General features: G+C 57.1%; 1 protein-coding gene across 2 annotated transcripts in view; it reads right to left on the bottom strand.

Moving 5' to 3' along the window:
- MAPKAPK3 (MAPK activated protein kinase 3) overlaps positions 1-18,590 on the bottom strand; it is a 28,289-nt gene that overhangs the window by 2,452 nt on the left and 7,247 nt on the right. For both annotated transcript variants that reach the window (XM_024566155.3, XM_024566156.4), the window contains exons 3-8: positions 5,617-5,756; positions 4,420-4,484; positions 3,883-3,962; positions 2,111-2,234; positions 872-947; positions 426-550 (exon numbers count right to left, since the gene is read on the bottom strand). In XM_024566155.3, the coding sequence (XP_024421923.1) occupies positions 426-550; positions 872-947; positions 2,111-2,234; positions 3,883-3,962; positions 4,420-4,484; positions 5,617-5,756 (610 nt within the window). The remainder of the gene's footprint in view (positions 1-425; positions 551-871; positions 948-2,110; positions 2,235-3,882; positions 3,963-4,419; positions 4,485-5,616; positions 5,757-18,590) is intronic.

Genomic DNA, 18,590 nt, shown 5'->3' with positions numbered 1-18,590 from the left:
GTGGTGGAGTTCCCCCAGTGCCAGCCCCACCCCCCAGCTGTGCCCCACCTACCACCCTCTCTGCACGTGCTCCCAAAGTCCTAACCCACAGTAACAGTGAGCTAATAACTGTTTCTCCTCACAAGCCTGTCAGTGTCCAGGGTCATTTGTCAAGCAGCAACGACTAGCTGACGGGGCAGGCTTGTTTGTAGGCCCCACAGGGGAAATATGAATGAGGCACAGCAGTTAGAGGAAGTGTTGAGGAGGCAAATTTTGAGCCTATTTGACAGATAGAGAAACTGAAGTTCCAAAAAGGCTGGCAACTGGCCTAGGGCCACACAGTGGGGATGTGGGGGAGCCAGTGCTTGCACACGGGCCAGTTTGACACCAAAGTGGCATCTCCCAGAATGACGGCTGACGGGGTCCGGGGCAGAGTGGTCACTCACCGTCCTCGGACACGTCTGACCACTCAGGGTTGGGGAAGCCATACTGGCCGAGGCGGATCCTCCTCTTCATCCCTGGGGAGATGGCCTGGCCCGTGTTGGAGTAGAAGGGTGGGAAGCCGCACAGGCTGGGGGAGGGCGGAGGTCATTTGGCACAGGCTGGAGGAGTGCCAGAGTGGACCCTTTCTCCTCCCCCAGTTCCCGCCTGGGAAGACAGGCAGCCAGACACTGCCTCTGCCCCCAGCCCTCTGCCCCCACCCCCAGGCTCTTCGCAGCCCCCTGCCCCTGTATGGGGAGGCCTTCAGGAAGCCTGCAGGAGGGGCGTTGGGTGACCAGAAGGGAAAGGCAGACTGTGTGAAGAGTGACCTGCTCTGCACTCAGCAAGGGCATGTGGCACTGGGTACACGGGGCAGGGGGTGCGGCGGGGGTGCACAGGAGGTAGTACTCACAGGATGTACATGATGACACCCAGGGACCACATGTCACACGACTTGTCATACTTCTCTGGACCCAGGACCTCAGGAGCTACCAGAGCAGAGGGCACAGGGGGCTCTCAGCTCCAAGGGTCTCAGAGCCAGGCAGGAGCCTGAAGTCTGGGCAAGGTGGGGAGCAGGCACCCAGACTGGGGGGTAGGGCAGAGCAGACTGGTGTCTGGCACCTTCTGGGAAGGCAGTATGTGTGTGAAATAGGGGGAGGGCGAACAGCTCCCAGAAAAAATTAACCCACACTGAGGCCGGGCTGTGAGGAACCATAGTCTCCTTGGGGTCCAGCTCAGCCTTGGTGAGGGGGGTGGGGGAACAGGAGGCCACTCTGGGGCTTGGTGAGGTCCTGCCATAGGTGAAAGGTGCCCTGTGTCCCTTTCCCCCTGAACAAACAGGGCAAGGAGGGACTGGGGGCAGGGCTGAGGGCTCCACTGCCACCTTGGCTACCATCCCACAGGACCTGGGTCTTCCCAGGAGGGTGGTGAGAGGGGTAGGCCAGAGGGTGTTCTAAGTTAGAGGGCTGCAAAGTGCATCCTGATGAACGGAGAGCCATGGTCTCCGGGGCTTCTCGCCCCTTCAGCAGCTCTCTGGGAAGGCTCAGCTGAGGGAGAGCCCTTGGTGAAGGGGGGCGGTACCCAGCTCTCAGATGGGGCACTTTCCCCGGGAACTTTTCCAGGTCTGGGGCCTGCCCGCTCACAGAGGAGCGAGGAACTTCTCCAGGGTGCGTGAGCATGTGCACACCCCAGGCCCCATCCAAGCCTTGGCCTAAGGGACCCTCTCCCACAAGACTGGCGGCTGGTGCCCTGTGTCCCTCTCATATAGGAGGAAAGGCCTGCCCACTTTCTGAATATGAATCCCAGGAAGATAAGAACCAGGGAAGGAGAAAAACAACCGCAGCTGGGCTCCGTCCAGAGCTGGTGGCAGCCTTTTATCACGTATATATTTAGAGCTGCTGTGATGTCATTCTGCTCACAGGCCACAGCCAGACTTTTCCTGGATCTATTTTCAAAAGCAGAAGCTGAAGTTTGGGAGAATATTTTTGCAGCCTCCGGACCCCCCCACCCTATCACTGCCTCCATGTGGGCAGAATCCCCCTCCCTCCTTACTGAGTTTTAACCCTTCAACTTCTGCAACCCACCGGCTGCCCCACAGTACCTCAAGGACCAGTGCGGGTAGGGAGGTACACAGCCTGTCCCCAGGACTCACCCACATAATAGGGAGTGTAGCAGGGTGTCTGCAGGGCGTTCTGGGTGGTCTCCTTGGCAAAGCCAAAGTCGGTGAGCTTGAGCACTGCGTCTTTGTCCTTGGACGTGTAGAGCAGGTTTTCAGGCTGGGCCAGGAAAAGAACACATCAGTCTGGAGTTGGGTACCAGGTAGGGGCAGAGTCCCAAGGTGACCTTCAGCCACATTTCCTCCCTTTCTCACTCCAATCGATGCAGGAGGAACCAGTCCATCTCCTGAAAAAGACCTGGGCCTTTGTCCCCAACAATGTGGGCCAAATATAGAAAAGACCAAGGAGGCTGGGAGGTAATACCCCCTTTCACGGAGGGAAAACTGAGGCAAGTGTTCAAAGTCATAAAGAACCAAGTGCCACAAAGAGCCCAGGGACAGGGACTTCTGAGCCTGCATTGGTGATGCTGCTGTGAAATGCTAAGTGAGGGTCCTGGGGGAAGACGGGATGCTCACGAGACAGCGCTGCCAAGCACAGGTCCTGTACCCAGCCCCAAATGAGCCCACAGGGCTGCCCTACCTGAGGACACTCAGTGAGGAGGCCCCCACTGCTTAGGCCCCTGGAGCTGCCCAGAGACAGTTCTTCACAGTTGCAGAGCACAGAGGGAATGGAGGGATGAGGGCAGTGGGGAGGTCTGCATGGAGGAGGTAGCCCTGAAGCTGGTTTTTAATGAATGGGTAGGAGCCAGGCCCGTGGAGAAGAGTAGAAGGACAGGGTGTTGGCTAAAGTCCCAGAGTGGAGCGACCTTGGATCGGAATAAAAACAGGGAAGCAGATTTTGCCTACACAAGGGAACCTCCTCTGCTGAAGGTTTTCCCCTCCTTGGGGAAAAAGGAAACCAGGGCCCAAACAAAGCCAGGGTTCAGCAGGTGAGTGTGTCATGGCTGCATGTGTATGCAGAATGCAAGAACTGCACGGTTGGCAGGGCCCAGCCAGAGGCAGGCCCTGATGCGGCAGCTGGCCCCGCAGCTCCTCTGCCCAGTCCTGGGAGGAAACCAGCCTTAGGAGGCCACGCTGCTGGCCTGGGCAGAGGGCCCAGGAGCGCAGATTTTGCTCCAATGGTGGCTGGCACCTGCGTGCATATGCAGGGCTGTCTCAGTTTGCCTTTCTTTGGGCTGAACCTGACGACCTCTAAGACCCTGTCCTCCCCAACAGGAAACTGGGAGCGCAGAGCTCCAGCACCCAGCACGTCTGTGAAGCCCATCCACAGGAAGAGCAAGCAGGCCTAACCTATCGAAGCTACAAAGGCTAGTACTTCACAGAAACCCCGACAGTGTCAGGCAGCCCCTGCCTGAGGCCCAGCCCATTGCGTGCTCACAAAATTCCTTGCCGAGGGAACAAATGAATGAATGAACCCCAGGGTGGCAACTTCATGGCCTTGGACAAGACACATAATCTCTCTCTGAGCCTCGGTTTTCTCATCTGCCAAATGGGCATTGGCAGCTAACCTCACAGGGTTAGGTGAGAGTTAAATGAGATGCTTGCCAGGGCCTCCTGGCTTGCAGTAGGCACTCAGCTGCACTTACGGCTGTTGGCATCATGCTATTCGAAGGAATTGAGGAGACCCATCTGGCCAGAGCAGAATGAGTACGCTGGAAGCAGGGGAAAAGAGGCTGAACAGACCAGTCCGGGCCAGGAAACAGAGGCCTTGAAGGGACTGGGCCCCCATTTACCGGGTGCCGGGAGCCATGGGGACTGTGGGTCACACTTCCCTCCCTGGTCCCCCAGCCTGGGTCCTGGAGCCTCACCTTGACATCTCGGTGGGCAATGTTATGGCTGTGCAGGAACTGGATGGCTGTACCAATATCACGCATGATCTCTGCAGCTTCTGCAGACACAGAGGAGGGGGGAGTGATGCCAGTCAGAGGTCAGGCAGCCTGGTGCCCCCCTGCTTCCCCAGGGACAACACAAGATGGCGGCAGCACTCCTGCAACCCCGGGGCCCCCATTCCATATGCCTGCCCCAGGTACCCTGATTTCCTCTGGGAATGCCCTCGCCCACCTGGACCTCTTTCCTCGGGCCTGGGCTACCTCTCCCCAGCTCAGCTGCTGATCAGTACCAGAAGCTCTGGGGCCCCCTCCCAAGGCCACAGACAGCCCATCTCCAACGAGGTGTCACAGACCCACGGAACTCCTTGGGGCAGAGACACTCTGCCTCAGCCTCTCTGGTTCAGCTGGGGAGACTGAGGTACAGAGAGGAGCAGGGCCTTGCCCAGCAACACACAGCAACTCAGTGGGGTCCACCTGGGTCCGAACCCCACCACTGATCCAGCTGAGTGCACGTACCTCTCTCAGTGAAAGCCTGGTCGCCACGCTCCTGAATCCTGCTGAACAGCTCCCCACCTTCCATGCTACAAGGAAAGGGGACTGTAAGCAGGGAGAGGGAGGCTCGGCATCAGCCCGGCCCTGCCCCAATCAGGGGCCTAGACCCAGCTGCTCTTCCCCTGGGGAACAGTCCCTGCCCGCTCCCTGTGCCCGAACAGCCTGGAGCATGGTGGCCTGTCAGCCTGGTTGTACTGAACTTTCAGAACTGGGGAGGGTCGTGTACTTCCAGTGGCACCACCCCACCAGGCTGAGGCTCGGGCAACCCCATCCCCACACCCGTCTCAGTTTCTCCCAAATGAGGATGTCAATTATCACCAGGACTACTGTTTTCTGAGCATCTACTCTGTGCTGTGCCCTGGGAAAATGCTTCATGCACGCTGCTGTGTGACCCTGGGAGGGTCCCTTCACCTCTCTGTGCCTCAGCTTCCTCCTTTGTAAAATGGGGACGATAGCACCAGCCTCACAGAGTCGTGAAGACCGAATCAGCAATACGCATGGAGCACTTGGAATGGAATCAAGTACAGGGTTAACGCACATTAAGATCTTCCTCCACGTTTTACATGGGAGTTGGAGAGATTCAAAGAGGTTAACAGCTGCCCAAGGTCACACAGCTAGTGGGGGACAGAGCCAGGATCTGAACCCCAAATCTGACTCAAAGCTACTAACCTGTAGGATGAAGTGGACCCCAAATGCAGACAGAGAGCAACTGGAGGCCCAGATGTGGGCCCCAGGACCTGAGGGAGGCAAGGGCTGAGCCACAGAGCTAGTGGGAGGAGCCCTGGGTGGAGGGGGCTGCACTGGGCTTCCTGTGCTGGGTCCTGCTTACCCAGCATCTGATGCAACCGTGAGCATGCAAACCCCAGCAGGAAGGAGAAAGCTGAGGGGACTGTGTGTCCCGCTCTTCTCCCCACCCCCCATCCACATTCAGGCATGGCAACCCAGGGAGGCCATCTTCCAACCCGGTTGCTCCCGGGTTGCTCCCAACCCTCCCACCTCCCAGAGAATGGTCTCCTGGGGCAGGGCCTGTAGCTGCCCCTCTGCTACTCCTCAGGGGCCGGGGTCCCTCCTGGGGCTGCTATCTGGACGGAGAGCCCCTGGAAGAATGGCAGGAGCCCGGGGACCAAGGGGGCACCGACGAGGCACAGGCGGGTGGCATACCACTCCATGACGATGAGAAGACAGCGCTTGTTGTGGTGCATGTTCTCGTAGACGTCCAGGATGCGCACGATGTGGGGGCCGCCCGAGGCCTGCCAGTGGTGCTCCACCTCCTGCCGGGCCTTGAGGCTGTCGTACAGGAGCTGGGGGCAGGTCGGCACAGAAGGTCAGGCTCACAGCAGTCACCCAGGTGGTGCCGCTGGCCCCACTTTGCAGAGGATGTGGAGGCTCAGGGAGGCCTGGGGCCTGCCCAAAGTCACCCAGTTTATGAAGGACAAAATGAGGAGTGGAATCCCTCACTTATGGTCCAATGAGCCTCTAGACTTGATTGAGGGCCAGCTTCAAGCAGCTTGGCTGGTGGCTCAGGAGGGCTTTGGGAGGGGCTGACAGCTTGGAAGGGTTCAGAGGCCAGAGAGGCCCATCCTCCCTTCCCGGGGCAGCAAGTAAAGAGGAAACTGAACGGGTTTTGAAGTCCAATCACGCAACAGCTGTGGGACCCCAGGCCAGGGGCCACGCTCCCTTGAGTCTCATTTCTACAATGGGAAGGCATAAGGATTGAGGACCCAGAAATAGACTCTGGGGGCAGAGAGGACCCTAGCTGACAGAAGTCACAACCTGGTAGGGTGAAGTTTAGGTTTGGGGCTAAGTTCCTCCAATGACTTAGTGTGACCTCAGGCAAACATTCACAGCTCCAAGCCACAGCCCACAACTCTGCAAAGTGGAATAAAAACAGGGTCACGCCCACAGAATGCTTGACGGCCAGGCAGGGAGCAGGTGGGCGGCTACGGGACCCTTGCTCAGGGGAACTCAGCCCTGGGCTGTGGCTGCCAAGCACACTGCCCATCACCAGACACGAGCACGGCCCTGGAGCACCCCTGCTCAGAGCTGTAGCAGAAGAGAAGGAGCAGGCATGCAGGGGGAGGCGGCCCAGAATAGGGAGAGTAAGGACCAGCCATAGTCCCCTGGGGCCCCACCACATTTGTTTTCTAGCTGAGCAGGGCTGAGGACCAGGGTGGGAAACCAAGGCTGGGATTCAGATCAGCTCCATCTTGCTTGGCAGACACAGGACTCTAGGCTACCCCAGGCCTTGGTTTCCTCCTCTGCCAGCACCCTATGTGGGGAAGGCTCTGGGCCAAGCTTCCTAGGCAAAGATAAACCATTGTGGGGAGCTGCGGGGAGAAAGGCAGTGTGTTCTGGCATTCGCTGCCCCTTGGCTCTTCCTCTATCCCTAGAGCTCCTCGGTAGCCCGCCCTCGCCTAGGAGTGCAGGGCGCTGAGCAAGCCCTCCACCCACTCTGGCGTCCCTGCTCCATTTCCCAGCCTGGAAACCAAGGATCCCTTGCTCCTGCTGCCGCGTCCTCCCACAGAGGCCCTCAGTTCCCCATGCCCACATACTCCCACTCACAGTGCTGGGCATGGATGCTCAGTCACCACACTCCCACATCAGTTTGCCCCCACTGTGTCCTGAGGTGGCTCTAGCCACAGGACTCCAGACACACCATCCTCCCTCCCTGTTCTGTCTTCTCCGAATCCTTTTTTTACTTGGCATCCTAACACTTCTCCCTGTCCCCAGCCTGACCTGACCCTGTCCTGTGGGGACCGCAGGCTGGCTCCTGGACCCCCTCCTCATTCTGTCCTGCTTCTGGCACCTTCACCTACACCAAAGTCCCCTCTCTCCTCTCAAAAACTCCCAAGCCCACAGCTGGAAGAGTTCTGGTATTATCCTCAGCCCCACCTCTCCCCCTGTACCCTTCACTCCCCACCCCACTTAAGCCCACCACCCACCCTCACCCCCTCCGCCATCCTCTCCTGGCTGACTCCTCCCCAGGTGTGCAGGGCTTGCCTTCCTTTCCCACCTTATTCCTGCTTCCCCTGGCCCCAAACACTTCTGGTTCTGCCAGAAGAAGGACAGGCCACACCCTCTGGAGCCCATGCCTATGCCACACGCTCGCCCGGCTCCTTCTTTTCTCCGTGGGCTCAGCTTGAACCTCCCTCCAGGCTGGAAGCAGAGTGAGGGCAGAGGTAGGTCAGGTGAAGCTGGGGGTCCCTGGCTGGGGCCTGGCAGGAAACACGGGGCTCCTGAGCAAAGGGGGTGGGGGGATGGGCTGTGGAGGGAAGGAGCTAGAGGTAGAGGAGAGAGAGGAGGGACCAGAGAGCTTCACAGTGGGGGGCCTGCCCCCTGTGCTGTACTGAGGTGGAGCTTCTCACCACCTCCCTCCCACTCAGTCCGTATTTAGGGGATCATTGTCCACACAAATGAGAACAGTCCTTCTCTGAGTGCCAAGGCCCCGAGAACAGGCACAGGAGCAGGGAGAGGGCTGGGCTGTCACATTTGATCCCTACAGCTGACTTTGAGTGTGGTCCCAAACCTCTTAGAGCCTCAGTTTCCTCATCTTTCTTCCCCATGGCTAAAGTCTTCTTTTCTTCCAGGAATCCCCTCAATGTCACCTCCTCTCAGAAGCCCTCCCTGACTGCCCTGTTTAAAGAGGGCCTCAAGATACCCTCATTTTCTCTCCACCTTCTATTCTACTTCCTTTATATATATGCTTCGCTTATTGAGGTCTATTTTACACACAGTAAAATGCAAACTCCAAGAGTCCAGCTCAGTGAGTCTGCCAATTGCACACACCCCTGGAACCCACATCCCCGTCAGGACAGAAAACACTCCAGCTCTCCGGAAAGCTCCCTCTCCCTTTACTTCCCTCCTGTGTAGCACTTGCTCACAACCTACAATTAGCTCGTCCCTTCTGATAACCCTAATCACACACACACACACACACACACACACACACAGGGACTACACTTTCAACGTGCCTGGCTCTGTTCTGAGCCCTTTATAAATATTAGGAGGAAGGGACTTCCTTATCCCCATTCTTCAGCTGAGAAATTGAGGCACAGAGAGACGTAGTAACTGGTCCCAGATCACACAGCTCTTTCCCCCGCCAGGAGGCCACCATGCTGGCTCCCTCATCAGACTGTGGCCCCGAAGGGCAGTGCCAGTCAGCCTGGTCCCCTCTGAGTCCCAGCACTGGGGTACAGGACCTGGTACGGAACACTGGCGCAGATAATATTTATAGACTCAAAGACCAAATCTGTAAAAGGGGGTGAGGATAATAAACCTTCATAGCGCACCTGAGCACAGGGTAAGGTTACACTGAGGACGCCTCAGGAAGGCTCAACCAATGAGAGACACAACAAGCTGGCCAAACTTGCTCCCCACTGTACCTCACCCACCCCCCCTGGTGAACCAGACTTTACCTCTTCCTCTGAGGAGCCCGTCCTGATTGCTCCAGCCCACAAGGCCATTGCTACAATTTGGCTTCATTCACGCAAGTACATGAGTCCACACTATCCTCCACAAAAGATGTCTTCCAGCAAAAGCTCCACCTTCCCAGGCACGGGAAGGAGCACTGGGCTAGGAGATAGGAGGCCTAGATTCTACTCCTATTCTCGTGTGACCTTGGGCCAGCCCTTTGCTTCTCAGGCTTCTGTTTCCCCAGTGTTAAGGTGCAGGATTGGGCTAAATTGGGGGGAAGGCGACAACAAGGTGGACCGGTCAGGGGCTCCTTGCAAAGTGCCTACTATAGCCCCACTCCCACATCCCTGCCACCACAGCGTAGCTCCTGGGTCTCTGCAGACCCCATATGCAGATGCTTGAACCCGAAGGGGGCCAACGAACATCCTGATCCCCAGTCACAGCTTGGAAGAAAAGATGGATGGCCTTCTGCCAACCCAGCAGACCCCACGCTCCTTTCACTCCCATCCCACATCCCCTGGACTTTCCCAGGGGTCTACTGAAGCTCAAGGGTCTGTGGCGGCACCTGGGCAGCCCCCTAGCTCCTGCTCATACCCCCCAGGAGCCCCGACACACTCCAGAGACAACCCCAGCTTCCCCCTGAAGGAGGGGCTCCCGGCTGTACTTGGGGTGTGGACCCCAGTAAAGAGAGCCAAGCGTGGAAGGTGAGATGACATTTCCTTGAACGAAGGACCCTCCTCTAGCCTTATGCTCTGATCAGGTGGCTTCTCCCTCCCTTCTCCCCACACTGGCCTTTGTCAAATTCTCCTCTGTCCCCAGGGCCCACAGCCAGATGGCTGAGACCCCTACCTGCCCCATCAGACCATGGACCCCAGTAAAGGTTGAGGGCAGGGGGGCCTGTACCCCTCCAGTGTCACCAGGTGGAACGGGGGTCTCAGAATTGGCCAGGCTCCTTGCGACCTCCCGCAGTGCCCCATCCAACCAAGGACAGTGGTTGCTGGGGTGGAGGAATCTTGGAGTCCACGCGGTGCAAACAACAGCAGCATCTGACTATTCGGAAAACAACTGCAGTGTACTAAACACTCTTTCCTCCTATATCTCCTGGTAATGAAGCCTGGGCACCACCCTGCGAGGAAAGCAGGGTGGAGACCATCAGCCCCAATTTACTGGTTGTGGAGAGAAGCTCAGGGGGATGAAGTCATCACCCTGGGGTCACCACCGGGCTAGAGGATGGCAGGGCTGGAAGCATCCAGACAGCCCCTCCAGGAGGGTAAATGACAGGAGGGAGTGGCCCCGAGCCGAAGGAGCACTGGCCAAAACTACAGCTTGCACGGCTCGGGAAACTTGTTCTGAGATAAATGTGCGCAGGGGTGCACAGGTGTGTGCACAAGCAGGAGGCATGGGGTGGCGGGGTATGTGCTCGCAAACGTGGGTGCAGGCAGGGGTAAGGGTGTGTGCACAGGTGTGTACATGTGTAGGGAATGCAGGGCATGTGTGAGTGTGTAGGCCGTGGGTACGCATGTGTCTCCAGCCTCTGCGAAGTTGGCTTTGACCCCCAGAGAGTGGGACCCTTCCATCTGTTCATTTATTCATCCAACATTTGCTGCTTCTCTAAAGTGCCTGGCAGAGAACTGGGCACAGAGAGGTGCCCAAGAAAGACTGGGGGTCTTGCTGTCACAACTCTACCTATGACAGCCTCGCCCAAGCAGGTCACCAAGCGCAGATCTCTCTGCCCAGACCTCCTCTCGCACTGAGGCCTCAGCCCTGCCGCATTGCCCAGAGCTACGGAAGCACTTCGCTTGCCTTCCTAGAGGACCAGAGCTGGGCTGTCTGCAGCGGCTCGGAAAGTCGCAGCCTTGGGACCAGCCCCCAGCAGCCTTCTCCAGCCACCTCCCAGCCCAGGAGGGACCACCAACCAGGTCCACAGGCCCGTCTACCTCCCCAGTGTCCACAGCTCACTCCGGGCCGGGCTCTTCTCAGGTAAAAGTGTCCACAGTCTCTCATCTGTCTCACATACACAGGAGGCCCCAAGGCCACCAGACTGGACCAGTAGCTTCCCCCATCCCCTGCCCCGCCCCCAACCCCCACACTCCCAGCCACTCAACCAGCAGCTTGGGGCCTCTGTCAGAACACCCACTCCTTCCGGGGGAAGAGAGCCAGGCGACAATCTCTCCCATCGACGAGGCACTGGCGAATTAAGAACTATGAGCGCTGGGTTTCGTGACAACCCACAGCCTAGACAAAGGGAGCCTCCGGGAGGCCAGGGATCTAGCTCCTCTGGCCGCCGCCCCGCGGGCCACTGCGAGTCCTCCTAGTTCCACTGCCCGGCTCATGGACCCCGGGGTTTCAGGGAACTTCTGATTCTACAGCATGACAGCAGCCAAATAAGTCCAATTCTCTTTAGAATGAAGACCAAGATAAAATGTATCAGAAACTCATGTCAGTTCATAACTGTAATCGAGCACACGTTTAATTCTGATCTCCCTGGGAGTCTCGGCAAAGAAGGAGGCCAGGCAGGCTCTGTCCGCGCTGTCCTGAGAAGCACGCGCACTGACTCACTGAACTTTCCCCAGACCCATCCTTCAGGGGGTTTATCATTAGCTGTCCTGTGAGGGGAAAGTGTAGCATCCGGCAATGCCTTCGATGATAATTCTGCATGAGATACAGAGTCAAATGCACATATCTACTCTGGACCCTCATTAAGACGGAGGCCGGCACGCCTGCAGGAGTGCTGGGAGAACGTCGGCCGGGGGCTTTCTTGGGATTCCAGCTTTGTTTTGGGCCAGAGGAGGCAGAGGAGAAAGGCAGGAGGGGCAGGTATGCCCCCGACACCTTCCCTCCTGCCTTGGGGGTCTCCTCCAAGCCTCAGGCAAGGACTGACACTGCAGTGTGCATGCTCAAGGCCAATCACTTAGGTGTCATCAGAACTGAACAGAACATTATAGAAAAATAGGTATTTTGAACTCATATTTCTTTCAATGCGGGGAACCTCTGTTCTCTCTAGAGGGAGGCGAGGGATGAACAAAAGTACTTTGAACCTACCACACTCCCTCCTTGACGGACGTTTTCACAGTCGCAGGCCCTGCTGGCTCCCTGGACCATGGGTATTTGGGATTATCTGCCCGTGGGGATGTAGCTCTGATTTTTTGAGACACCAGTGGACTAGTGGGATTTACAGCCAGCTCCTGAGTGCAACCTGCCCTGTGCCATCAGGGACGGTGCTGACGAGGAGCACGCTGCACCTGGGCCCCTCGCCAGCCAGTGTGACCCCTGCTGGCTGCTCTGCTCACTCAGAGCAGAGGCCTTGGCTGCAGGGATGGGCCAGTGCAGGCTGACCTGGAGTTCAGTGTTCAGAAGCAGCACCGTCTTCCTTATAAAGCCAGAGTCTCCCCCTCCCCCGCCCAGGGCCCTAGAGCCTTCAGGAGAGCTGCCTGCCACCATGGACCAGGTACCGTGGCCCCAGGCTCACACCAGAGCCTTGGGCGTGCACTGTTATTCCGCACCCACTCATTCTCCCCGTTCTCCTAGCCCCTTCGGAGGCAAGTGGAACCAATTCCACAGCTGTGGATTAGGTGGCCTCACACCCAAGTTCTGACCACGTACTGTCCTCCTCAGCAGCTTGCTCACTTGGTACCACTGACCCCAAATGCCCAGCCCAGCTGGATGCTCACCATTCCGGTCAGTGTGACTGTCCCTCCCTGGTGCTCTGCCAGTGCTCTGCTGGCCACGGTGCTTGGTCACAGACACCACCCCATTCAGGGCTCACCGTGTCCTGAGAGGGCCCAGCATCATCCTTTCACCTGCAGGGCGGCTGCCACCCAGAGACGGTAAGTGACTTGCCCAAAGTCACAGAGCTGTGCAGTGAGGGTCCAGACTTGAGCCCGGCCCTGGTGGCCTCTGGCTGGTAGGAAGCACGCGGACAGTGCTGTGCTTTCACACGTGCCGCTGGGCCCCACGCCCCTGGCTCTGCCTCTGTGGTTATTAGTGGCCAGTGTTCCAGAGCCCCTGCCCTGGACCAGCCTCGTCACACCCTTAGCTCATGCCCTTCTACAACCGCACCATTAACCATCATTTTCAGCCGAGGGGACAGTGGGACAGGGAGGTTTTTGGCTTCTCTGGGTCACATGGCCCACACAGGCCACCTCCAAGTCCAGGAGTCCTGTGGGAACCAGGACTGAACCCTCATGGCCAGGGAGGCCTGCCCATTTCACAGGCCCCCTCCTGGCTCCTGCAAACATCTACCAGCAAGGGGGTGGCGGCAGGCCCAGAGCCAGACACCTTCTGCCACAGGTGCCCTGTCCTTAAGGATTTGTGGTCTATGGATGAGTTACTGCCAACTAGGATGCTTGATGGGGACACAGAGCCTAGGGACCTAGTCCTGACTCCTTTCTGCGCAGGGCCAGAACCTGGCAGAGCAGGCAAGATGGAAAACCTAGCAACAAGGAGGGCCCCAAACAGCTGCTCCCCTTCCAGGCCAAGGCCTGAGCACCTGATGGAGGCGGGGGGGGGCGGGGGGGGGGGGGACTGACAGGCTAAGAGCCTCCCTGACCGCCTCCCCCCAGAGTCCCCGGAAGGGAGGGATTGCCTGAGGCTTCAAACGGCTGTCTGCCCAGGAAACTCTGTCAATAGCAGAGCTAACACACATTTTGAAATTGTGAAGTCTCAGGAACATAAGACCCCTTCAGCTTGCTAAATTTTGGTGGCCTCAGTTTATCTGCTGCCCACCAGCCATAGACAACCTGGAAACAAAGGCAGGGGTGCCAGGTCTGGGGAGGAGTGGAGGGGGTAAGAACACTTCCAGAAAGACGGAGCTGAGCTGTGCTCCCAGGCAGGGAGGGGGAGGGACAGCAGGAACAGGAGTGCTAGTTGGGACAAGCGGCGGGGGCGGAAGGGGGACTCCCAGCATCTCAGGCCAGGGACCATGCATTGGAAGGACCAGCTGCGGCCACAGGTCAGATGCAGAGGCCAGTGCCATCTTCTACCTCCCTGTGGCTGCAGACACACCATTCAACCTCTGAGCCTCACTTGGCCCAATCTAGAAAATGGGGACAGTGACAGTCCTCATGTTCCCGGTGACCAGAGGACGGAATCTGAGCACAGAGAGGGCTCACATTAGCATGCACCAAGTGCATGCTGGGAAGAAACAGGCCGAGGTTTGCTGGGCTCTGGGACTCCCTCGGGTCTCCCCTGATGTGGTTCATGCTTTCCACCCCCCCCTTCCCCGGTTCTCCAGAATGTGGAGAAGTCCAGGTGTGCCCTCTGGGACCCACTCTGATCCGGCGGGTCCCAGGAAATGGCCTCAGATCCTGAGAGGGGCGGGACTGGACTGTGCTTTGCGAAAGTGGATCAAGAATCTAGAGTTGAAGATGGAGGCAAAGGCAGACATGGCTCGCCTCTTCGCATGACCTCAACAAAATTGCAACTAAAATTACATCACTCAGAACCAACAGAAATCGAGTTGAATGGAAGTCTGACAACTACGGAATTAAAGAAACCACATCCATTCAGACTAGCGGGAGGGGTGCAGACTCGAAACGGGCTGGTCCCTCACCCATGTGTGGTGGATAAAAATTTAGGAGGGATATCTCAGGAGCGAGGTGTCCCAGCCCCACATCAGGCCCTCAGCCCAGGGTCCCAGTGGCAGGAATATAAGTCCCCACAACTTCTGGCTGCAAAAACCAGCAGAGATTGAGTCAGTCAGTGGAAGAAAATGCTGGAACCCCATATACTTCCTCTTAAAGAACCCACACATGGACTCACCTACTCAGACTCATTCCCTCTGGGCTCTGGCACTGGGGTGGTGGCTTGAAGGGCAAGTGGCGTGCAGGGGGAGGCTAAGCTGTCTGGCAGAAAGGTGAGCAGAGGCCATTGTCCCTCTTCTGGGCCCTCCCCCCACAGATATGGAAGACTGGTACCTTATCTAAGATTCCATCAACCTGGCTAACACTGATCCACCTTGGAGATCCCCAGAGACTCTACACCACCCAACTTATGGGTCCACCCAACTTATGGGCCCACGCAAGCTGCTTTTCTGTATGAATGGCTGGTCTTGGCTCATGCTTCACAACTTGTAAATCCTCTCAAACAAGCAGGAGCTGGCTTCAGTGAGCCCCAGGCCCGGAACTAGCAGCCTAGAATCACAGCTTGGCTTCGCCTAGAAATCTCCAAGCCCAGCACAAGTAGCAGCCATCTCGGATTGCTTCATAACTCAGGCAGGGTGGCCCAGGGCCAAACACAGGTGGGTGCTGCACCACCTGGGAAACCCTAGGACCAACACACACAGTGGACAGCAACAGACTACATCAGAGCACCACCACCCTGTGCCTGCACAGCTGATCCTCCACGGAAGGCAGAGGTGTGGTCAGTGGTGACAGCCAGTCCTTGAGGCTGACTGGCCTGGGTAAATCCTTCCCATTGACCTGCCAACAGCAATCAAGGCTCAACTACAAGAGGAGGGCGTACTCAGCCCACACAAAGGCTACACCTTGAGTGCCCAGCTTGGGTGATAGGCGAGGCTGTGCCACTGGACCCTATAGGACACCTACTATATTAGGCCACACGACCAAGACACAGAGTCAAAGCAGCTCTACCTAGTACATAGCAACAAACACAGGGAGGCTGCCAAAATGAGGAGACAAAGAAACATGGTCCAAATGAAAGAACAGATCAAAACTCCAGAAAAAAAAGAACTAAATGAAATGGAGATGAGCAATCTAACAGATGCAAAGTTCAAAACACTGCTTATAAGGATGCTCAAGGAACTTAGTGAGGACCTCAGCAGCATAAAAAAGATCCAGTCAGAAATGAAGGATACACTAATTGAAATAAGAACAATTACAGGGAAAAAACAGTAGAGTGGATGAAGCTGAGGATCAAATCTATGATTTGGAACATAAGGAAGCAAAAACCAATCAGTCAGAACAAGAAGAAAAGAGAATCCAAAAAAATGAGGGTAGTGTAAGCAGCCTGTGGGACAACTGTAAGCATTCCAACATTTGTATCATAGGGGTGCCAGAGAGAGAAGAGAAAGAGCAAGAAATTGGAAATCTATTTGAAAACATAATGAAAGAAAACTTCCCTGATTTGGTGAAGGAAATAGACATGCAATTCCAGGAAGCTCAGAGAGTCCCAAACTAGACGGACACAAAGAGGCCCACTCCATGACACACCATAATTAAAACACCAAAGGTTAAAGATAAAGAGATGGGAGGGAGGAGGGAGAGAATGGGTCAGAGGTGAGGGGTTTAAGAAATACAAATAGGTAGTTACTCGGTAGCCATGAGGATGTAAAGTATAGTGTAGGAAAGGAAGCAGCCAAAGAACTTACACACATGACCCATGGACATGAACAAGGGTGGGGGGATTGTCTGAGGGAGTGGGGGGATGCTGGCTTGAGGGGGGCAAAGGAAGATAAATCAGGACAACTGTAATGGCACAATCAATAAAATATAATTAAAAAAAGAATCAAGGGTCAATTGATCCTGTTTTACAGTGAAAGTCTTGGTGAGGAGGGTCAGGCTCCCAGGGTGGGGAGAGGATGGTAGGCTGATCTCAGAGGAGGGAGTCTGGTGGGGGACAAGTGAGATTGAGAGCTGGGGGCCCAAGTCAGGGAACTCACCCAGCTGTCAGCTTTGGTAGACCAGAGGAGGGGCACATCCCCACTCTCTCAAGTGGCAGTCACCTTTACAGCCTTCAGCTCCTCCATGTATCCTTTTGAACAAGGTACCCTTATGCAGAGTATGTAGCAAACCTCCCTGAGCCCCAGCCCCCACCTGTGAAATGGGCGCGCACTCTCCTCTCACAGGCAGGTCTGGGACTACTGGCATCTGCCCTCCAGGAGGAGAAAGAGGCCCCCTCTCCCGGAGGTCACCCACTGAGCAAGCGGCAGGATCCAAACTCCCTCTGACACCGGGTGCCAGATTCCCACTCTCCGCCCACAGCCTTCCCGGAGGGGGCAAAGGAGGGGCCACACCAGTGCCTGTGACCCCTGCAAGCACACTCAGAGAGGGTCCAGGGTTGTTACCCTCCTTTAACTTCTTAGAAGAAGAAAGGATTTTTCTGTCAAAATCAGCTTCGCAATCGGTGAAACATCACTGTGGTTGTTTCTTCTATGACAGTATAAAAATAGTATAAAAATAGGACCTTTTCATCACACGACTGGGCAGTTTCAGCAAGCACAAGTGTTTCATTCTAATCTCAGAAATAATGTCCCTTTAAGCGTCCCTCCTCAGGAAGAGACGGCACCTTGGCCACCGAATCTGTGTTTCAACTGGCCAGCTGTGCCACAGTGATGCCTGCAGAGCCGGTACAGAGCTACAGAGGGGGCGGCCAGGGCAAGTGAGGCCATACCTAGGTGACCCCTGCTGAGGCCCCCAGCAGTCCACGCTGCTCTGCCCCACTCTGGAGAGAGGGCACCCAACACCCTCTAGCTCTCAGAAGAATGACAGCCGGTCTCTTTTATCTGGAGGAGATGGCACAAAGGTAACGAAGGAACAAGGAGTGGGGTCTCGGGCAGGGGTGGGGTGGGGGGGACCAGGACAAGCCCCAGAGGCATGGCTCATGACCCGAGGGAGCCTTCTTCTGACTCCACTTCCCAGGCTTGCTCTGCCAGGAGCCAACATCAGACCTGCTTGCCAGCTCTGTCTCCCTTGGCTTCATCCCTGTCCCTGCAGCGCCCCACACAGGCCTGGCTGAGCACAGGCAGCCCTCGCCCCACTCAGGTTCCTCCTTGGGAAGCAAGGCCAGGGCTTCCAACCTCCCTTGCCGCCTCCCCCCTGCCCCTCTCTCCTCTCTTTCTCCTCCTCCTGTCCAGCCAAAGGGCTCCCAGGCTCCAACACGCAGCCTACTCCTGGGCAGCTTGCCTTGTCTCTCTGCTCATGCCATGGAACCACAGACATGAGGGAGAGGAAGCATGGAGGGAGAAGGCCCGGCCCTCCAGGAGACCAGGGTGGTGGCCACAGCACAGAGGCACACCCCTGCCGTGGGAATGGGCTGCAGTGACCACCCCACTCTGTCAGGACTTCCTAGGGCAGAGACGCATGCTGGTGCAGGCTTGGCCTGACTCAGGATGTAACTGGGCCACAGAGTCCAGTGGACAGGGGTCTTCAACCTGAGCCATAACCCCAGAGCTCCTGTCCCTCGCAGAGCACCAGCCCTGCTGCTGGTGTCACCATGGCTGGCTGCTCCCCTGGGAGCCCCACCTGCTAGCTGGCTCAGGGGAGGCACCCTGGGGCACCCTCCGGCTGGCCTCCATGCTGCCCACCCACTTACAAGAGCAGCTCCAGCAGGGGACGAGGTGGGGCACAGCACCGGCCTGCTTCCTGGCACTGCCCAACAAAGGGGGGCCCAGTCAAGCAGAGCACCCAGCCTCCGTCTTACAGATGGTCAGACTGTGACCTGGGAGAGGCCCTGGTCCCGAGCCCCAGCAGAGCCCGGCACACGGGGAGGGATGGCTGAGGGCCATGACCTGGCTGCCAGACAGGCTGGGATTCCAGCCCAGCCTGGGTGTGCCCCTGCTGTGTGACACCCTGAGTGAGTTACTTTGCCTCTCGGAACCTCAGTCTCTGCCTCCATGGCACAGGGGTGACAACACCCCATTCTTAGATTCGGCTGCACTTGTGGGTAGCCTGTGGGAAGAACTTGAGGGAGAAATGAGTGCTCTCATCCCCAGTCCCCCAGCCACATGCCGCTGTCTGCCGGAGAACACGCAGAGCCGCGCTAGC

The sequence above is a fragment of the Desmodus rotundus genome, chromosome 8, assembly GCF_022682495.2.
Source record: "Desmodus rotundus isolate HL8 chromosome 8, HLdesRot8A.1, whole genome shotgun sequence".
NCBI lineage: Eukaryota > Metazoa > Chordata > Mammalia > Chiroptera > Phyllostomidae > Desmodus > Desmodus rotundus.
Note: the sequence above shows the minus strand (reverse complement) of the source record. Positions and strands in the feature narration are given on the sequence as shown.